The sequence below is a fragment of the Mobula hypostoma genome, chromosome 15 (genome assembly GCF_963921235.1).
Source record: "Mobula hypostoma chromosome 15, sMobHyp1.1, whole genome shotgun sequence".
NCBI classification, from domain to species: Eukaryota; Metazoa; Chordata; class Chondrichthyes; order Myliobatiformes; family Myliobatidae; genus Mobula; species Mobula hypostoma.
In genome coordinates this window covers 60,130,450-60,152,771 of record NC_086111.1, presented here as the reverse complement: position 1 = coordinate 60,152,771, position 22,322 = coordinate 60,130,450, and the positions used below count along the sequence as shown (strand labels likewise).

General features: G+C 39.4%; 2 protein-coding genes across 4 annotated transcripts in view; one reads left to right on the top strand and one right to left on the bottom strand.

The window, feature by feature from the left end:
* Nucleotides 1-22,322, bottom strand: part of LOC134356916 (metalloproteinase inhibitor 3-like) — a 154,516-nt gene that overhangs the window by 77,058 nt on the left and 55,136 nt on the right. The window lies entirely within an intron of this gene.
* Nucleotides 1-22,322, top strand: part of syn2b (synapsin IIb) — a 405,945-nt gene that overhangs the window by 366,361 nt on the left and 17,262 nt on the right. Inside the window, exon 10 of the mRNA XM_063068158.1 lies at nt 19,453-19,602. Within this exon, the coding sequence (XP_062924228.1) occupies nt 19,453-19,602 (150 nt within the window). The remainder of the gene's footprint in view (nt 1-19,452; nt 19,603-22,322) is intronic.

The window sequence follows — 22,322 nt, the reverse complement described above, 5'->3', positions numbered from 1 at the left end:
AATCAGCCAATCATGTAGCAGCAACTCAACGCATAAAATAATTCAGATATGGTCAAGACATTCAATTGCTGTTCAGACCAAACATCAGATATGGAGAAGAAACGTGATCTGAGTGACTTTGACTGTAGAATAATTGTTGGTGCCTGATGGGGTGGTTTGAGTAGTTTGGAAACTATTAATCACTTGGGATTTTCCAGAGTTCGAAGGTTCATTTTTTTTAACCGAAGTATGTTTCCATATACAGCTCTGAGATTTGTCTTCTCCAGATAGCCTCAGAACAAAGAAAGAATGTGGAAGTTGTTCAGAGAGAAACATAAAATCACCCCCTGCACAAATAGAACAGCATCTCGATCATCAACCCCAAACTTCCTTTCCCACACAAAATGCAACAAGAACATCGACCCCCAAATAATCCCTCCACCACACAAAAAAAACCTAACAGAACACTACAAGAACATCAACTCCCAAACCCACTCTGCTCACACAACAAAAAGAAAAAGGAACTGGCAAAAAGCATAGAATATAAAAACCGTAAGTTTGAAAAGCCCACAGTCCATAAACATACTAGTTCAATTCATAAATCAGAACCGCGGTAACATCCTCTGACATAATCGAAAGAGAGAGACACCACACAAGCATACAGGCCTACCCGCCTGCCACAGCAAGCCACACAGAGATAGGCCACTCGTGGACTCCTTCTCTGGCAGTGATCAAAAGGCAGGCAGTCGGCACTAAACTCTCACCCACCTTATGCATTCACCGCAATGTCATCTTCCTCGATGCTTTAACTGGCGACATGCAGTCAAACATCGGCTCGTGCCCCATCTCTAAGTTCCTTCGCATCGAGGTCATCCGAGTACACGCTGGCTTCACAGAATCTTCTTGGAGACAGCAAAGTGCTGAACCCCTCAGTTGATCTCCGAACTGTAAATTGCAGGGTCTAACAGTCCCAGAGACACATTTAAGGTAAAACAAAAAGACGTAAAAGTAGTAGAATAGACATTTTCGAGGGCTATCTGGAAGATGTCAACCGAGGGAGCTTTGTATACTGGTGCCATCTTGACTGCAAATTTCCTGCACACAGTCTCTAAAGTTTACAGAGAATGGTGCGAAGAACAAAAACAATCCAGTAAGCAGCAGTTTTGTGGGGGGAAAAGACATCTTATTAATGAGAGTAGTTAGAGGAGAATAGCCAGGCTGGTTCAAACTGACAGAAAGGCAACAGTAACTCAAATAACCACGCGTTGCAACAGTGGTGTCCATTCTTCCCCATTCTGATGTTTGGTCTGAACAAGAACTAAACCTCTTAACCATAACTCCATGCTTTTATGCATTGAGTTGCTGCCATGTGATTGGCCGATTAGACATTTGTATTACCAAGCAGGTGTTAATACAGATATCTCTGAACACACAACATATCGCACCTTGTAGTGGATGGGCTACAGCAGCAGAAGACCATGTCCCTACACCCAGTAGCCACACTATTGGGTACAGGAGGCACCCAATAAAGTGACCACTGAGTGTAGTTTGAAACTTGTCAGATACATTGAGCTAAGTTATTACGTCCATGCATCATGTTACTGTTTGTACATTACTAAGTAGGTTAAATGACAAATCCCCAGAGGCGCAGCATAGTTCCACAGACTTCGTGCTAAAGTGCAAGAATAAATTAAATTACCTTTAATTGTCTATTTTTGAAATAGGTAAAATAGAAGATTCAATGGAAATCAATAAAGAAACAAATATTTTTATAACACCAGGCCAATAAAATCACGTAAAATAAAGACAAATAGGTGTATTCAAATTGTAGTCAATTGAACTACCTGCAGGATATTCAATGATAATGTATACAACTTCAATTATACCTCTCCACAGCTAATTAAATTGCTTTATCATTCTGTCACCAATAGTTTACAACCGTCGCAAATTTTAGAAAATCAAGAATAGTCTAGCAGTATTGTGATACAAATGATTTTATACATAGCAACTAATGGGCATCAGTCCCAACTGAATTCTTTGTCAGACCTATACCTAACAACAGCTATCATTTTAAATTTGTATATTTAAGGTGTGACAGACTACTCTGCAACTCTACCAACAATATTTCCTCCTCCATCCTTGTAAATCAGGCAATGAAATTTCTGTGTCCTGTGGTTGCTCCTAATGCCTGCAGTCAAACAATTTTAATTTTCCATTTGTGGATTATGTAGGTATAACTGCCGTGGTTTATGCAGATGTGGTTCAGATTGCTTGAAAAATTAAATCTCTGAATTTCCTGTAGCGCATTTATCACTATATGTTTTGACCTCTTATGAGTCCTACGTCACTTTAGAAGCTTTGAAATAGTACAGTCACAGGGTTAAATGAAGTAGAGTTGGAGAATGCTCATAAATGCTAGTACAGACTTAGGGAATAAATGGCTGCTTCTATCCTACAAATCTGATGTAATTTGATCCATGAATTTCCTATTTCGAATTTAATTTGCTTATGTTTCTAAACCCTAAGTATGGGTGTCAGCCATTTACATTTTTCCATATTTAAACTGTTATTTTAGTCTGTGGTTTGTATTTAATTAGAAAGAAACCCTTTTAATTAATCATACACACTCCCCAGATTCAAATATAGTAGGTCAAGAAGTATTTATTCCCACTTTTTGAATGCAGAAAAATATACAGTGGATAATCAACTATCAATACTGTAGGGGTCATGTATTCTGTGCCACACGTTCATTACGGTAACTAGTCGCATTAGCGGGGGAATGGTAAAAGCGAAGGGAATAAGTTATGTATTTCTTGCTTATTGCCATAAAACCATAAGACATAGGAGCAGAAATAAGCCATTTGGCCCATCGAGTCTGCTCCACCATTCAATCATGACTGATCTTTTTTCCGCTCCTCAGCCCCACTTCCCAGATTTCTCCCCGTAACCTTTAATGCTGTATCCAATCAAGAACCTATCAAGCTTTGCCTTAAATACACCCAACAACCTGGCCTCCACAGCTGCCTGCGATAATAAATTCCACAAATTCACTACCCTCTGGCTAAAGAAATTTCTCCACTAATCTGTTTTAAATAGACGCCCCTCTATCCTGAGGCCGTGCCCTCTTGTCCTAGACTCCCCCACCATGGGAAATACCCTTTCCACATCTACTCTGCCTAGGCCTTTCAACATTCAAAATAATTCAGTGAGATCCCCCTCATTCTTCTAAATTCCAGTGAATACAGACCCAGAACTACCAAACGTTCCTTGTATGAAAACCCTTTCATTAGTGGAATTATCCCTGTGAATCTTCTCTGAACCCTTTCCAATGCCAGCACATCTCTTCTTAGATGAGGAGCCCAAAACATTTCATGGCAGTTTGTGTCTTGGGACTGGCAGAGGTCATATCTTTGCTACCAGTTAATACCACTTAATATTGCTTCAAGATTATATGCTTGCTAATTGCTAATAAAAGGATCAAAATAAGGAAGTTGACTCTCTGGAGTAATCATTTCATTGGAGCAGAAGGTGTACCAGGCACGTATAACAATCTTGCAGGCTTGCAGCAATTGTCTTGTTTTGATTTTGCATCAATTTTTGCCACTACAAGTCCAACAATAAAATCAACTGTATTGACTATGAAATACTCTTGCATTAGGATTTTCACTCTACCAGTTATTTTCCTCCTCATTATATTATTGGTAGATCCAATTAGCTTTTCAGTTAATTTGTTTTTCTACTCAAATCACGTTATGCAACAAATGTGACTGTTTCCTCATGTTTTGGTTTTCTAATTATAATCAGATAGGTCATTATGGACTTGAATAAATTAGAAACTTGTTAATTCTTGTCCATGTTGTAATATCTGCTAAATGCTAGAAAGTGCTTAATAAACCTGCAGCAATGATTTGGTGCTACTTTCTTATCTGATGTTATTACAGCTTTTACTCAGCACTTAAATATACGTACTTCTCCGTTACACTGAGGTATTGGTTACTTTCAGTAGAACAATTAAGTGGATGATAATGAAGCAAGTCATGAGGCTTTTTTACATGAAAGTGTTCACAACGAGAAAGAATTGCTGGACTTCATCTGTTCTAAAAGTATACTGATTTTTTTTCATTCTCTCTAACTTCCATGCTTTCTTGAAGTATAGTAATTGCCTAACCCAGTCCTAACCAGATACACAGAGCTGTTGACGTGACCCAATATTCTTAACACTCTCTAACCACCAACCATATACACACCCCCAACTCCACCTTTCGCCATCACTTCATAGGCAACCCTGAGTGGTGATACAACACCAATTAAAAAATCAATACCCCAAAATTACTAATGCAAACCTATCCCACCTCATTATTACTTACTTCCTGCCCATGACACTGCTGGTATTTAGAGCAGCAATGAAGGTCCTCTGTCTCCTTTTGTATAGAAGAGGATTCTTCATTGCTGTTTCCGTAACAATTGTTTTTTGACCAGTCAGGGTTATTAGCCCTGAGCTGAACCTCCAAGGACCAGTGGACTTCTACCCTTTGACCTGTTTGACATGGGTAACCACACCAAGAGCCAAAGTACAAGGCCCTGGCTCCAGTCAGCATAGCTTTCTGGATCATTAAGGCACGCAAGCCTCCAAACCCTATGTCAAGGTTGTGGTCCTCCTGGAGGGACTTATAGGTAGTTCCCCAAATATTCACAACAGCTGATTTTCAACTATCCAACAAATAGTCTTGATCTCCAAGACATCAGACAATCAAGAAGCCAACAATGTAAAAGACTTCATATATTTAAAAGTTGTCTGCCCCAGGTGAGATTGAAATTAGACACCAGTGTTCCTATGTAATCACCAAAGCCAACAAAATCAGGACCAGAAATCCACATATCTACTACAAATTACTAAAAGTGCCACTGGTTATGTCCTCACCTAGATTACCTTGATGACTAATGCTCATAAGCCTCTGCCATGAAAGACCCTTCCCACATTAAGCCCTACACAACCTGCACTTATCTTGAAGACAGGAGAGTGGGCAACCCAACCAACACCCTTCACCCTCCCCCCCCCCCAGCTTTTTGAGAAGTCCTTTCCTCAGCTCAGCCTACCTCAATTCCTGACAGAGCAAGAAAGCAAAGACTGACAGAGTGCAAGATACACTCGGTAACAAACAAAGTTGAGGGCCAAATGCACTACTACATTTTCCATTAGCCAGTTCAGGAATAAATTCAGGAATTAAAGTTCCACTCGCCTGCCAGGAACCAATTTTTCGATGTGCCTTTAGAGGCAATGACCAATCCCTAGATAAATGGCATACTTAATTGTGAAACTATAGTTATGAACAAAAACAGATGAGTCTTGCAGCCATATAATTATTTCCATCCATCTGGTGTATTGAAAGAAAAAAAAAGCTAATTTTAATGCCTTTCATTTGTGAGAATTCTACTGAATTCAAGGGGAAACAGATACAGAAAAGCAGCTGGACAACTGATTTCCTTATCCTGTTTTATGAACCTAATGTAGCCTCTTTTAAGAGAAAAAGACAAACTAGATGCATTAGAGAAATAGGGAATGATAGACCAGTCAGTCTGAAATCGTGGGTGGAGAACATGCTGGATTTCATTATAAAAGATGTTATAGCAGAGACATGAAGCATATCAACACAATCAGACTATGTCAGCATGGATTCATCAAATGGAAATTGTGCTGCAAATCTCTGTGTATTTTTTGAGGAAATAAACAGCAGAATATTTGAGAAGGAACCAACGGATGGTATATATGGTATTTGGATTTTCAGAAAGTTCTCATAAGAAATTAGCATGCAATATAAATGCACATCCATTTGGTGTAAAATATTGACAAGGATGGAGATGGAATATGCCTTTCAGCCCATCTAGTCTATGCTGACCCTCCGCCACCTTTCACACCAACCCTACACTAATCCCATTTCATTCTCCCCACATCCCCCTCAACTTCACCCCAGATTCTACACACCAAAGGCAAGAGTTGAAATAAGTAAGTCTTTTCCTGAATGGCAAACCACAAATTGGTAATGTACCACAGAAATCAATACTGAAGCCCAAGCAATTCATGATAAATATGAAGTTGCCCACTTTAGTTGGACTAATAGGAAGGCAAATTATTTTCTACAGTAAATGGAAATGTATTGAGAAACAGTGTAAGAAAAATTGGTTGCCCATGTACACCAGTGAATGAGTAAGTATGCAAGTTGATTAAGCGGGCAAATTTTATGCTTGCCTTTACAAGAGGTTTCAATATAAGAATACGGATCTCATGCTGCAATTTTAAAGGGTCTTGGTGAGGCAGCAGCTTGAATATTGTGTGCAGTTTTAGACACCCTATTTGAGGAAGGATGTTCTTGTGATGGAGGAAGTCCAAAAAGGCTCACCAAATTGATTGCTGGAATTGTGAAACTAACATATGAAGAAAGATTGGATCAGTAGGCTGTAATTCTAACAGAACTGGACAGATTAGATATAGGAAGAACTTCCAATGCCAATGAGTCAAGGACCTGGGTAACAGTCGAAAGAGAAGGGTAAAGCTATTTAGGATCAAGATAAGAAGAAATTTCTTCTCCCTGATTGGCAATTCTGTGGCTGCCTCTAACACAGAAAGTAGTTGAAGCCACATTACTGAAAATACTCAAGGAAAAGTTAGATTTTTTTTATTGCTAGAGGGATCAAGGGATATGGGGAGAAATCTGGAGTAGGGCATTGAATGTGGCTGATCAGCCTTGATCATATTGAATAACAAGAGCAGGCTCAAAGGACCAAATACCCGTCTCCAGTCCCTACTTTTCTATATTTATATAAAAGAGAGGGAAGATCAAAGAGGTAGGGATTTAAGTGAGGAAGGCTATAAATGAGGTAGGAAATTAGCAGAGCAAGATGAGCATTTTGCTATACTACAGCTGTAGAATATATCATTTATGTCTAGATTTTAATGTTCACCAGTGTTCCATGTAACAGGGTACAGGAGTTTAACCAGCACAATAATCAGATCATTATATACAGGAAATAAAGTGATGTGGAATGTACCATATTTTGCCTAAAAGTTTGAGGTCTAACTTAATTAGTAATTGTTGGTATACTTAGCTTCAGCCAGCAACATTTAAAACAGTATATCTACTGTACATTTGCCAGCAAAGATCATTGATAGAAGGCACAGTGCCAAACTGAAGGAGGGCAGTTTGTACGGGAAACTGGTGTTGGCAAGCTGCTTCTGAGGCCAATCAGTGTAAAGCCTGTTTATATATTTTGCCTGTGGGGCCTCTAAATAAGCACTCATATAATTAACCAAGTGCAAACTTTCACTAGTAGCCTTGAAAAGATCAAAGGCTGGGCTTGGTCTCAATGTTCAAAGTACAGTTATTATTAAAGTATGTATACTTTATACAACCTTGAGATTTGTCTCCTTACAGGCAGCCACAAAAAGAAACCCAATGGAGCCTATTTTTAAAAAAAGGCTGTCAAACATCAAATGTACAGAGAGGAAAAAAAACGAATTGTGTGAACAATAAAAGTATGCAAATAGCATTCAGAATTGAAGTTTTATGAAAGTGAGTCCACAGACATCAAGCCAGTCACTGAGGGAATGCTGTGGGTTTGATTAATGTATACCTCTGAGACATTTAAGATGGGTGCATAGTTTTTGATTAGCTCAAGTGCTCTGATGAGTAAGACAAGAATCAGCAACATCATATTCCTACACAATTGCAAATGACTGCATATTCTTTTTAACTAGTATAGTTAAAAGGAATATGTAGTCAGTTGCAATTGTACAGATAATTGTCCTAATGGCAGTCTACATTTTAAAAGATTCTCTTTTGCAACTTGCCAAGAAGCTGGGCCAGACTGAGGATTCAGAAAATAGACTTCTTAAAGTTTATCCCTGAGGGAAGACTAGTGCCATCTTAAACATTTAATTTACTAAGTTTAAATAAATATACATTTCACTGTACTGTTCATTCCTTCTTGTGTAAACAACATTTAATTGTTTTAACATTTTGAGTTCTTAATTTTAAAAAGTAAATCTTTCTAACCAGCCTCCCAAAGTGAGAAGATAACATATGCTAGCAACTGGTATACATTATCCAGAATAAAGGACCTCTGCTGTAATCCCTAGGTCAGTAGTACTGACCTGAATATTTTGTGGAAAAGAATATGTTGGACAACCAAGCATCCACATCTCTTTGAGGTACACAATTCAAAAAAATACACAGTGCTTACAGAGAAGAAATTTGTCCTGAACACTCTTCCAAATGTTTGCCTCCTTATCTTGCTACTAGTTTTCCAGGCAACAGAAACATCCCTTCAGCATTCATCCTTCCTGTGCCTTTCACAGACATCCCACCTCTCCGGAACTTCCGGGAGTCTCCCGCATATTAATAGTGGCTCCCTGGTGCCCGCAAATTATATACAATATCATGGAAATCAATTTTTTTTTGAGAGTGAGCGAGAGAAAAGCAAGAGAGAGTGCGTGAGCGAACATGAGAGAGAGAAAGAGAGTGCGAGCAAGAGCGCGCCATTGCAGAGTGTTCCAAAAAAAATAAAATGTACGTCACCCCAGACTACACTAAAGTGTACCCCTGCCTAATAGGGGTCAAAATAATGACAGTGTTGCTCACTGCACTGTTTGCAACAGTGACTTTTCTATTGCCCATGGTGGGTTAAGACTGGAAAAGACATGTTGAGGTGAGTTTAACAGGTGTCATTCATTCATTAGCATAGCTAACGTTATTTAAACTAGCTGGCCAGCTGCTAAGGAGCTACTCTGTTGCAGACATTCCACCTCTCCCACAAGTCTCCTGCAAATTGATGGTGCTACCTCCCTGAAATGAGTTTTTGCAGGGTAGGATGTCTGCTTTCACATAACCTAAAGTAAGCTGTATTGTTTTACATTTGATTATATTTTTATCACAGTTGGTGTGAGTAGGAATTGCAAACTCCATTAATAGCAGAGAGACTTGGAAATATTAGAGCTATTCCTAGAGAATCCAAGTTCATAAAAATATTAGGAAGAAATAGTTTTCAGGTTGAGAAGCTAAGACTAGTGGTGATCTAGGCTACTGAGGTTTATGGTGGTGCTCCAGCTATTCCATGTATATATCAATGATCTGGATAAGCAATGAGAAGAGCATTAGAATATATCCAGGTTAGATGGATATAAGTTAGATGGCAGCAATGGCAATGAGGAGAATACAGAGAAGCTCCAGGAAGATCCAAATGGTTTAGAATATATGTGATTCCATACTTACAAACATACAGAACAGTTTCAACTATCTTCCAAAATGGTGTTGAAAAAGCATTGAGGACTTGCCAAGCTATCAGTAAATGATATATTCTTCTTTTAAGAAGCATTAAAAACTATTAGAAATATTCAAAATAATAAATGGTTTAAGAGTAAGAAAACATGAAAATCCATTTATAACAATTTAAATGAACTAAAATAATTCTAAAAAAATGAAATGGCTGAGACCTTCCATAATTTTTTGTGGAATTTCCTCTACGCTCAAATGAATAGAGATAAAGGTAGAAAATGCTGGAAGTACTCAGTAGCTCAGATTGATTGCATCTTTGGGAAGAAAAACAGAGTTAACAATTTATGTTGAAAATCCATCATCACAATGTTCCAATGAAGGGTCTTGGACCTGAAACACTACACTTACCTGTCTTCTCACAGATGCTCCCTGATCTGCTAAATGTTTCCAGCATGTTCTGTTTTAGATTGAAATTCCAGCAGGTGGAGGTTTTGTGGTTTTCAGATGGTTAGGAATACTGTTCCTGCACCAGGCAAGACCCAGAGCAAATTTTTCAAGTACAAGTACTTTGGTGTTATACTCAGTGTGCACTCCTGTGATCATTCATTCATAAACAGGAATCTCAAACTTGCTGATATTGAACTATCGTGTTCTCTGCAATGTTGAACAACAGAGCAGGACAGAGAAACAAACTGAATATTTCAGTTAATGGCCATGAGGCTATAAGGTGTAGGAGCAGAATTAGGCCATTTGGTGCATCAAGTATGGTCTACTATTTGACCATTGCTTTTGCCACAATGCTGCCTGATCTGCTTAATATTTTTCTCTCAGACTTATCCTCCTGCCTTCTTCCCATAATCTTTGACATCCTTACTAATTAAGTACCTATCAACCTCTGCTTTAAATATACATAGAAACATAGAAAAACCTACGGCACAATACAGGCCCTTCGGCCTACAAAGCTGTGCCGAATATGTCCCTACCTCAGAAATTACTTAGGGTTACCTACAGCCCTCTATTTTACTAAGCTCCATGTACCTGTCCAGGAGTCTCTTAAAAGACCCTATCATATCCACCTCTACCACCGTCGCCGGCAGCCCATTGCACGCATTCATCACTCTCTGCATAAAAAAACTTACCCCTGACATCTCCTCTGTACCTACTTCCAGGCACCTTAAAACTGTGCCCTCTCATGCTAGCCATTTCAGCCCTGGGAAAAAGCCCCTGACTATCCACACGATCAATGCCTTTCATCATCTTATACAGATCTATCAGGTCACCTCTCATCCTCCGTCGCTCCAAGGAGAGAAGGCCAAGTTCACTCAACCTATCCTCATAAGGCATGCTCCCCAATCCGGGCAACATCCGTGTAAATCTCTCCTGCACCCTTTCTATGGTTTCCACATCCTTCCTGCAGTGAGGCCACCAGAACTGAGCACAGTACTCCAACTGGGATCTGACCAGGGTCCTATATAGCTGCCACATTACCTCTCAGCTCCTAAACTCAGTCCACCATTGATGAAGGCCAATGCACCGTATGCCTTCTTAACCACAAAGTCAACCTGCGCAGCAGCTTTGAGTGTAATTTCCAAGGTAAGGGCATATTCAGCACAGCTTTGTGGGCCAAAGGGCCAGTATTGCGCTGCAGGTTTTCTATGTTTCTGTGTTTCTAGATCTGCACAGGAAATTGGTCATTGAGTTAGGGTGGGTTTTGTTTATAAATATTGTCAATTTTTGAAAAACAATTTAATCAAAGTTACTTTTTCTATGTAGGTAAGCAGGTCTTGGAGTTAGAAATTCATTCACATAACTTTCAAAAACAAATTATGCTGTGCTTTTGAAAACTAGTTTACTCCAAAGTAAAGCACATATGTACTGTACCTATCTCATGGTTTCATTATACGATCAGGAGACTAATCATTGATTTTTTTCGCATGACTTTTATTCTCCCTAGCATCATTTTTCTGGCTTTAAATTCTACAAATGACCTCAGCAGAAAGTTCAAAGCAAAGTAAGTTTATTATCACAGGACATATATGTCACCATATACTTCCCTGAGAATAATTTTCTGGTGGGGATACTCAATAAATCCATAATAGGATAACCATAATAGAATCAATGAAAGACTGCACCAACCAGGCTTTCAACAAGTGTGCGGAAGACAACAAACTGTACAATTCCAAAATGAAAGAAATAATAATAAATAAATAAGCAATAACATGAGATGAAGAGTCCTTGAGAGTGAGTCCATAGGTTATGGGAACATTTCAATGATTGGGCAAGTGAAGTTGAGTGAAGTTATCCCTTTGGTTCAACAGCCTGATGGTTGAGGGGTAATAACTGTTCCTGCATCTCGTGGTATGAGTCCCGAGACTCCTGCATCTTCTTTCTGATGGCAGCAGCAAGAAGAGAGCATGACCTGGATGATGGGGGCCCTTGACGATGGATGCTGATTTCCTGCAACAACATTCCATGTAGATGTGCTCAATGGTGGAGGGAGCTTTACCTGTGATGGACTGGGCCGTATCCACTACATTTTGTAGGATTTTCTATTCATGGGCATTAGTGTTTCCATACCAGGCTGTGCTACAGCCAGTAAATACACTCTCCACCACATATCTATAGAAGTTCGTCATTTCTAAATGTCATGCCAAATCTTTGCACACTCCTAAGGAAGTAGAGGTGCTGCCATGCTTTCTTCGTAATTGCACTTATATGCTGGGCCTAGGGCAGGCCCTCCAAAATAATAATATCAGGGAATTTAAAGTTGCTATCCTCTTCATCTCTGAACCTCCAATGAGACTGGCTCATGGATCTCTCATTTCCTCCTCCTGAAGTCAATAATTAGCTCCTTGGATTTACTGACATTGAGTAAGAGGTTGTTTTTGTGGCATCACTCAGCCAAATTTTCAATATCCCTCACCACCTTTGATTCAGTCTATGACAGTGGTGTCATCAGCAAACCTAAATATGGCAGTGGAGCTGTGGTTAGCCACACAGTCATAACTGTGAAGCGAGTAGACCTTGTGGTGCACCTGTCCTGATGGAGATTGTGGAGACGTTGTTATCAATTCGAACTGACTGGGGTCTGCAAGTGAGGAAATCCAAGACGTACTGAGGCCAAGATCTTGACGTTTATTAGTAATTAGTTTTGAGGGGATGATGGTATTGAAAGCCGAGCTGTAGTCAATAACGAGCATCCTGATGTATGTATCTTTGCTGTCCAAATGTTCCAGGGTTGAGTGAAGAACATCTGCTGTGGACCTGTTGCGCTGGTAGGCAAATTGGAGCAGATTCAAGTCGCTTCTCAAGCAAGGGTTGACTACTGGGCGATAGTTTCTAAGGCAGGTCACCACGTTCTTCTTAGGCACTGGTATAAATGAAGCCTACTTGAAGCAGCTGGGTACCTCAGACTGCCAAAGAGAGAACATTCTAGCTAGTTGATCAGGACAGCCCTTTAGTACTTGGCCAGGTACCCCGTCTGGGTCAGATGCTTTTTGTACGTTCACTCTCCTGAAAGCTGCTCACACGCCGACCTCAGAAACTGAATCACTGGATCGTCGGGGATTGTGAGAGTTTGTGATGGTTCCTCCATGCTTTGATGGTCAAAGTGAGCATAAAAGGCATTGAATCTCATCTGGAACCAAAGCCCTGGTGCTGCCTAGCCCTATGTCATTTGATTTTACTTTATAAGAGGTGCCAGCATGCAAGCTCTGCCACAGCTGTTGAGTATCCTTCATTAATTCAGTCTTAGTCTGGAATTGCTGCTTCACCAACAAGATGGCTTTCCAGAGATCGTACCTGGACCTCTTGTAACTTTCTTGGTCACCAGACTTGAATGCCTCTGACCTGACGCTCAGCAAATTGTAGATCTCATGATCCATCCAGGGCTTCTGGTTGGGGAAGACTCTGAATGATTTTGCAGGGACATACTCATCTACAACTGTTTTTATAAAGTCCGTGACAACCGTAGTGCATTCATTCAGATCCACAGATGAGTCCTTGAACATGGTCCAGTCCACCAGTCCACCAACTTGAAGCAATCCCATAGTCGCTCTTCTGCCTCCTGCAACCACCTCTTTGTTGTCTTTATCTCTGGAGCCTTGCTCTTTAGCCTCTGCTACCTGTATACAGGTAGGAGAAGGACAGCCAAGTGATCAGGTTTCCTGAAATGCAGTCTGGGCATGGAACGGTAGGCATTCCTTATCTTAGTATAACAGTGGTCTAAGAGTGTTGGGACCCCTGGTGCTACAGGTTATATGCCGATGATAAATGGGCAGGGATTTCTTCAAACAAGCCTGGTTGACGACCCCGACTATGACATGAAGTGCGTCAGGATGAACTGTTCCTTGTTTAGAGATGGGATCTGCAGTACCTCAAGTATTTGATTATAGTTGGCAATGGTCTAGATTTTGCTGCGGGGGAGATTCACAATGATATCATGAGTCTGAAAGATCACAGATCTCATTTATTCACAGAACGAGCAGAATATATTAACATCCTTCCCAGTATAACTGATATTTAAATGGTCACCATTCAAAACTAAGTTTGTCCTCACCAGCTTCCCTTTGAATACAGCTTCATGAGTACCTGGACTGCTTTGCTACAATTACTCCCAGCTCATTAGGCCCAGGTCCATTCTAGAGTGTTGTTGTAAATGTTTGCAACACCTCACAGTTTGCTGCTTACTGTTACATTAGGAGCTCAGCCAAGCTCCATACTCAAAGAGAGAAGACTTCATCTACTTGTATACAAATCATCATAGCAGGCAGACTGGGTGTAGCATCCCCTAAAGTTCAGACATTAAGAGACCAAATTCATGAACTTACAACTCCCTCCCTTGCTAGCTCCCTATGGCACCCTGGGAATAGAAAACATGCCTCTTATGCAGACTGCCCTTTATCATACTGCCATGTCTCTCTGACCTATTGCAAGCTCTCTGCTACCCATATCCTACTGTCTCTCCTACTTTATCGAACATTGCAGTTGTTAATTTGTGGAAAGAGAATTGTTTCCTTAGGGACATATTTCTTTCAGACCCTGACTATGAAGTTTGGACCTGCTGCAGTACAAATGGGGTATGCATAAACTTGCAACATATTACATAATGTCAATTTAGGAAAACTCAACAATGCTGATGAATTTTAAAACTGAATTTTTTTTACTCTTAATGTGATTTTCATAAATAACATTAGAAAGAAGAACTATGGCATTGCTTCATGCTGAAGAATGTGGAATAATTCCTAGATCACAGTGTAGAAATGATAGCTTCAAGCCAAAAATTTGTAACACCAAAGGTAATATGTGGGCATTATAAAATAGCTTTCATAAAGTGCTAGTCTTTTTCATTATTGCTCATAAACTGCATATGTAAATTTTATTAGATAATATCTTTGGTTGACTTCCTTCATTCAAAATTCATAACAATAAAGTTCAAAGCGTCTTTGATTTACAACTTTATATGATGTTGGATTTTTACTTTTATTATTTCATATTAAGCACATGGCCAGACAAGCATGCAGGGAATATTGGACAGGAAAGAGAATATACTCTAGACAGAACCCATTTTGTTTTCTTTCTGTGTCAATTAAAAAAAAATACAGTGTATTCTATCAATACTGTGCAGGCTTTCCCATTCATTTAAAATTGTGTTGTACTCTGCTAAAAAAGAGATGTAAATCTATATAATTGCCTTTCCAAAATATATTGCATCATTTAACCCGGGTTAGCTTCTTCTAAGCAGCTTATGTTTCATTTAATGAGGTCATTTTTCAAGTATGCCAAAAATTGGTTGCCATGGTTTAATTACACCTGCTTAGTACAACTTTGATTATTTTTGTGGCCTGGTCCAATTTAAATTAAGTCACTAAACTTTTATGACAATTGCACAATTGCTGACAAGATAGCACTGGCAAGACATGGCAATGTTTTACAGGCATCTAATAAAACTACTAACTATTCTACAGAATATACTTTTGCTGGACTACAATCACTGCAATCCACAGTCGTAATTTCCCTTTGGAAATTAGAACCCTATGTACAATATGGTATTTTTGTGGTATCCAGGTACAGCTACGGCAGCTATTGCTGAGCAGACTTTTGGCTGGATTGAAACTTTGGGCCAGATTGAAGTGGCAGGGATGTTTATCTATTTCAAGCACTGAGCCAGATTTTAAAAATTAAGGCATTCAGGCTGAGGGTGGGTACAAACCAGTGTTTAGCTCAATATTTTCTGAGGTTTTCCTTGCTTCAGTGCTGAATTGTCTCTGCAGCAATGGCCCACAGCCATCAGCACTGAATTGGCTCCATGGCTGTGGACTCACTTTCAGGGACTCCATGGTTCATGTTCTGTGTATTATTTCTTTACTTTTTCAAAATAGTTTGCACGATTTGTTCCTTTTCCTCTAGCTGGATGTTTGATGGTCTTTGTGGTATGGAGTATTTCGAGAATTTTATCATGTTTTGCTGTTTTGTGGCTGTTTTCAAGAAGAGAAATCTCAAGCTTGTATATAGTACAATAAATACTTTTATACTAAATACTTCTTTAATAAATGTACTTTGAACTTTGTAGGCAGTTTGCAGATTGGGAAGAGATCTAGTGAAGGAGCTGCTACAGTTCCTTGAAGAATGAGGGTACATTAGGTCTACCTTCCTGGGAGGGACTGATGAGCCATGAGTCCTCAGCTTCTCTGCTGCATTATTATCGGTATAGTAAGTAGCAGAAAGTCACAGCACTTCCCCTCCATTGATAACAAACACCTAGTCAAATTTCACAGCAGCAATGGCAGGACACTACTGGGATCTAGATCCAGTGCAGGAAAAATGTTAAATTAAACTATCTTTCCATGTTTCACACTAACCTCAGTCTTGTATTGTCCTTTCTAATATTACTGTTACAGATTAGTCCATTTTTGTTTGATTATACTGTTTGAAACCCAGACATCCCACCCTGCAAAAACTCATTTCAGGAAGGTAGCACCATCAATTTGCGGGAGACTCCCGGAACTTCTGGGAGAGGTGGGATGTCTGCAAAAGAGCAGCTCCTTAGCTGCTAGCCAGCTAGTTTAAATAATGTTAGCTATGCTAGTGAATGAATGACACCTGTTAAACTCACCTCAACATGTCTTTTACAGTCTTAACCCACCATGGGCAATAGAAAAGTCACTGTTGCAAACAGTGCAGCGAGCAACACTGTCATTATTTTGACCCCTATTAGGCAGGGGTACACCTTAGTGTAGTCTGGGGTAACATACGTTTCATATTTTCTTTTTTTGGAACACTCTGCCATGGCATGCTCTCGCTCGCACTCTCTCTCTCTCTCATGGTCTCTCACGCTCTCGCTTGCTTTCTCTCTCGCTCACACGCTCTTGCTTGCTTGCTCTCGCTCTCTCTCTTGTGGTCGCTCTCACACTTTCTCTTGCTTTCTCTCGCTCGCTCGCTCTCAAAAAAATTGATTTCCATGATATTGTATATAATTGCGGATATCAAGGACCCACTATTAATATGCGGGAGACTCCCAGAGCTTCCGGGAGAGGTGAGATGTCTGGAAACCCTTAGACTCTCTTGCTATGTTAAGGACCATTTGTAGTGCAGATAGTTTTGGTTGCTATTCTGGTCTTCTTGTTTAGCCTACTACTATCTGTTGCACTCCTCTCATGGCCTTGCATGTCTTGGATCCTGTTGTCTCACCCTCAAAACCTGGCCCTTAATCTTATTTCTTCATCCCAATAAGTGGTTCTGTTTACATATCAGGACGTTTTCTAAACCCTCTCAAGAGGTCACAGGCACTCATTTGCAGAAGTTTAGTAAACCTCCAAGGGAAGTATACAGGCCAATTTTAAAGCAATATAACCAATACACAGAGAGGTAATTCCTCAATGGGAAAGTACAAGAAAGATCATTTATACAAACATTGAAGAGCCGCCAAACAGAGCAAACCAAGGCTTTCAGTAAGCATCAAGCAAGAAAATACATATAAAGTACATGTGTGCACAACACAGATGCAGTGAAAGACTTAACTGACAGCAGCATTCACAAGAATAACGCATTAAACATAAATTGGGCACAATTTAAACAAGTACAAAATTAGAACAAAAAGAGGTCATTTTTAGTGCAAAGTGGTCATAGTGTTGCTGATCTGTATCACTAAACTATTCCCACAACCTATGGACTCACTTTCAAGGATTCTTCATTTCATGTTCTCAGTATTTATTGTTTGTTTGTTTGTTTATTTATTTATTATTTCCCCTTTTTTTCCTTTTGTATTTGCAGTTTGTTATCTTTTGCATATTGTCCTGTTGGATGCAGTCCTTCATTGTTCCAATTATGTGTTTTGGGTTTATTCTTGATGGCCATAAAAAAAACACAAATCTCAGGGCTGTATATGGTGACATGTATTAACATTGATAATAAATTTACTTTGAATTTCAATTACAGTTTTGCTGGTTGGTTCAAGAACTGAATGGTTGAAAGGAAGAAGTTGTTCTTGAAACTGGTGCTGTGGGACTTCGGGCTTCTATACCTCCTGCCTAATAGTAGCTGCAAAAAGATGGCATGGTTCAGATAGTGGAGATACAGGTCAATGACCAGTCAGTAAGAGATGAAAATTAAAACAGCCATGGGTTGTTCTATCATAGCTAAAGATAACATATAGAAGAACATTCAGCCATCTGTCTTTGTCTCCAAGTATAGTTAGTCTGAAGGACATTGCAGTGAAATACTAAAGGCACTAGTTCAAATCAAATGCACAATGCCATATTCTCATACAACATTGGAGACTATTTGGGTCATCATGTCTATACCAGCTCTTGGAATAATACCATCAATCAAATTCCAACATCAACTTCTCTGTAACCGTTCTCCCTAACTGCCCACATGCTGCACCCACAATCTCCACAGACACAATGGGAAAATTGCAGCAGCCCATCAACCAGCTAACCAGCATATATTTCAGACATAGAGCATCTGGGGAACAATGATGTGGAACTACTGATAGTTGCAGCTGACTGACATCACTAGACAATTATTAGGTGAAAAGATCACAAAATTATTCGGTAAATATGTTCACTCTACAATCTGGAATTTAAGAAACTCAAATCTTAGTAATAATGGTCATGAGACTAATGAATTGTTGCAAAATCTACATAGTTCAACAAGAGGAGGAGGCCTACCACCCTAACCTGATGCGGCCTACATGTGACTCCAAGCCCACAAAACTAGTTGACACTTAAAAGCCTAGCAATTCACTCAGGTCATGGGATAGGCAATGAATACTAATTTTTCCAGTGATGTCTGGATGCTCGAAAATAATTTTAAAACCTTATTTCTTGTCATTTATGACATTCAGCTATCTGAATCGGAAATCCAATGCCAGCAAGAATGTTGAATAACTTCATTGAGTAATTTAAGGTAAAGGTATTGAACAACTCTGACCAATCCAATTTACAAACAGAAAATATATGTGTGAGAAATGCCTTTCAAAAAGAGGCCAGTACAAATTAAAAGTGATTAAATATTCTATTGACCATGGTGACTTCTTTTTAGGTTCATAATTAATATTTGCATGAAGAAGGTTAATTGATGGCTGAGGTAGATTGATGGGTGGAGAAAATTAATTACTTGGTGGAACTAGTCTGAAGCATAAAATGTGTAGAGCTCTTGAAGGACAATGGAATAGGTGCATAACAATTTGCAAACAGCATAGAATGGTGTTACCAATACAAAATTACACATCAAGTGAAAATGTAAATGTGAACAATTGGACTATGGACTGGTTGGTCAAGCTTTGTTATCTATCAGAGAAGTCTTTGATTAATTAATTATTTATTGTTTACTTGTTGAGATACAGCATGGAATAAGCCCTTCTGGCCCTTCGAGCTGCTCCACCCAGCAATCCCCCAATTTAATCCTAGCCTTATCACAGGTCAATTAACCTACCAACCGGTACATCTATGGACTTTGGGAGGAAACCGGAGCAGAGGAAACCCATGCAGTCACTGTGCGAATGTACAAACTCCTTGCAGGCAGTGACAGGAATTGAACCTGGGTCTCTGGAACTGTAAAGCATTGTGCTGACCACCATGCTACCGTGCCACCCCATAGTAAATTAAATAATGGAATATTTGAAAACATTTACATTCTTTCACAAGGATACATGATGGTATGACACAATTTCTCACTAGTGCACATTTGCACTCTTTTACAGGTCATGGACTGCACAATGCCACTGATTGGAGAACACCAGGCCGAAGACAGAGAACTTGTAACTGAACTAGTTTTAGGCAAAATGAATCTATTAATACCAAGAACACCTATTCCATCACCTCAGAGACCTACTGCTACACAGCAACCACAGGTAAGCAACATTCAAAAAAGTTATGCAAGGGGCTTTTTTTGTTTTTTTACTGGCAACACTTATTTAAAGGACAGTATATGGCAACCTAACTCATTAAGCAACATTCATATGGCAGTATTACCTGCTGATGGTATACAACTAGACATCCATAATTAAGCTTAGAGTTTTCATGTAACCTAATTCCCTTTTGTTATCAGTATCAAACAGTCAGAAACAGTATCATCCTGGTACTAGTCCTCTGGTGTTCAATTCCTATTTTCTTTTAAATGTGTATACAAATATGGAATCTGATCCTAGATTCCAGTTATAGCAAATATATTTTACATGGCATATACAATAACAATTAATTTTCCATTACAGTATTCACACAATTGTATAAAATATCTCACAATTCCAGTTTCAATTTGCTTACTTTTACTGTTTGCACAATTTGGTTTTTTTGTCCACTCTGCACATTGGGTGTTTGACTGCCTTTTTAATGGGTGCTTTTGGGTTTCTAATTTTTGTGGCTGCCTGTAAGGAGATGAATCTCAAAGTTGTATAATGTATACATACTTTGATAATAAATGTACTATGAACCTACAGCAGCTATGTTGTCTATGAAAAAAGCCTATCAGTAACACATTGACAACAATAGATCTGGGGTTGAGAGGGTGAACAGCTTCAAGTTCCTCGGTATGCACATCAGTAAGGATCTCACTTGGTCTCTACATACCAGCTGTGTGGTGAGAAAAGCACTACAGCGCCTCTTTCGTCTCAGATGGTCGAAGAAGTTCGGCATGAGTCCCCAAATTCTAAGGACTTTCTACAGGGGCACAATTGAGAATATCCTGACTGGCTGTATCACTGCCTGGTATGAGATCTGCACTTCACTCCATCGCAATACTCTGCAGAGAGTGGTGCGGACAGCCTAGTGCATCTGTGGATGTGAACTTCCCACTATTCAGAACATTTACAGCAACAGGTGCATAAAAAGGGCATGAGGGATCATTGGGAACCTGAGTCACTCCAACCACAAACTCTTCCAGCTGCTACCATCCGGGAAACAGTACCACAGCATTAAAGCGAAGACCAACAGGCTCCGGGATAGCTTCTCCCATCGGACCATCAGACTGATTAATTCACGCTGACACAATTATATTTCTAAGCTATACTGACTGTTCTGTTGTATACCTTACTGTACTGCTATTTATTACAAATTACTATAATTTGCATATTGCACATTCAAACAGAGACGTAACAAGAAGGATCCAAGAAATAAAGTCAATTCAATTCAATCCACAAGAGATTCTGCAAGTGCTGGAAATCCAGAGCAATGAACCTATCAGTGGCACTGACATCTTCTGCCATCACAAGAAATATCCTCTGGAAACCACAGCTACCTACATGTGTAAACATGGGCAAAAGTGCTTTGCCATTTAAATTAGAAACAGTTTAATTAAGACCTATTTTGCTGGTTAACCACTCATAGTGTAGTTCATATTCTGTATTTCCTTACAATATAGAAGTTGGCATTTTGGCCCATTAAGGCTATGCCAGCTGTCACAACAATCACATTTTCCTGTTAATTTTCTTTATAAACTATTCTCTTTTCCATCAATTTGTTCAGATTCAACCACCTATTTTCATAGAGATGTAAAATTTACAGTAGTCAATTTTTCTACCAAATGACATGTCATTGGGATGAGGGAAGAACACCAAGCACCAGAGGCACCTAATGCAGTCACAGGAGAACATGCAAGCTCCACACAGACAGTGGTAGAGGTTAGGACTGAGCCCAAGTCGTTGGAGCCCTGAGGCAGTACCAGCTGTGCCACTGTACTAGCAAGTAGATAGGCACATCAACTCACTATATCAACGTAGGACATCAAGTACTTACCTATAATAATCACATCTCCCAACATTCAGCCAACAGCCTTCAAAGCCAAAGATTTCAAAGTGCTCAGAGTACAAAGTAAATTTATTATCAAAGTACATATATATCACCATATACAATTTCGAGAACAATTTTCTCATTGGCATTCACAATAAGTACAAGAAGCACGAAAGAATCAATAAAAGACTACACCGACAGGTTAGACAGCAACCAATGTGCAAAAGGCAACAAACTGCAAATACAAAAAGAATAATAATAATAAAAAATAAATGAGCAGTAAATACTTCTTTTAAACAAGGTTGTGAGTCTTCTCACCACCACCTTCTTAGACTGTGCATTTAAGATTTCATCCACTCTTTGGATAGAATTTGTATGTCAAATCCCAATTGCAATGTTTAAAGTGGAAACAATCACAGCGACGAAGAGGTATTTGGATGGGTACTCAGATAGGAAAGGTACAAAGGGATATGGGCCTACTGCAGAGAAATAGGATTGCAATAGTTGGTACAGATGAGGTGGACCAAAAGGGCTCATGTTGTGTTGTATGATGTTAACTTAAAGCTTTGCCCTATGGTTTTAGACATCACAGCGCAGGAGAAAGATTTTTTTACTGTCCACTCCATCAGTGCCCTTCATAATTTTGTCACCTAGTCTTAGGGAATGCATCATGTCAAGTGGTTAGACTGTCAGTGGGAGAACGTTTTGGATGTGGCAACCATAACTCCATACATTTCAAGTTAGTTATAGAAAAGGATAAGGCTGGACTGCAAATTAAGATCCTGATTTGAGTAAGGCTGATTTCAAGATGATGAGATAAATGTGAACATGAAGCAGCTGCTTGCAG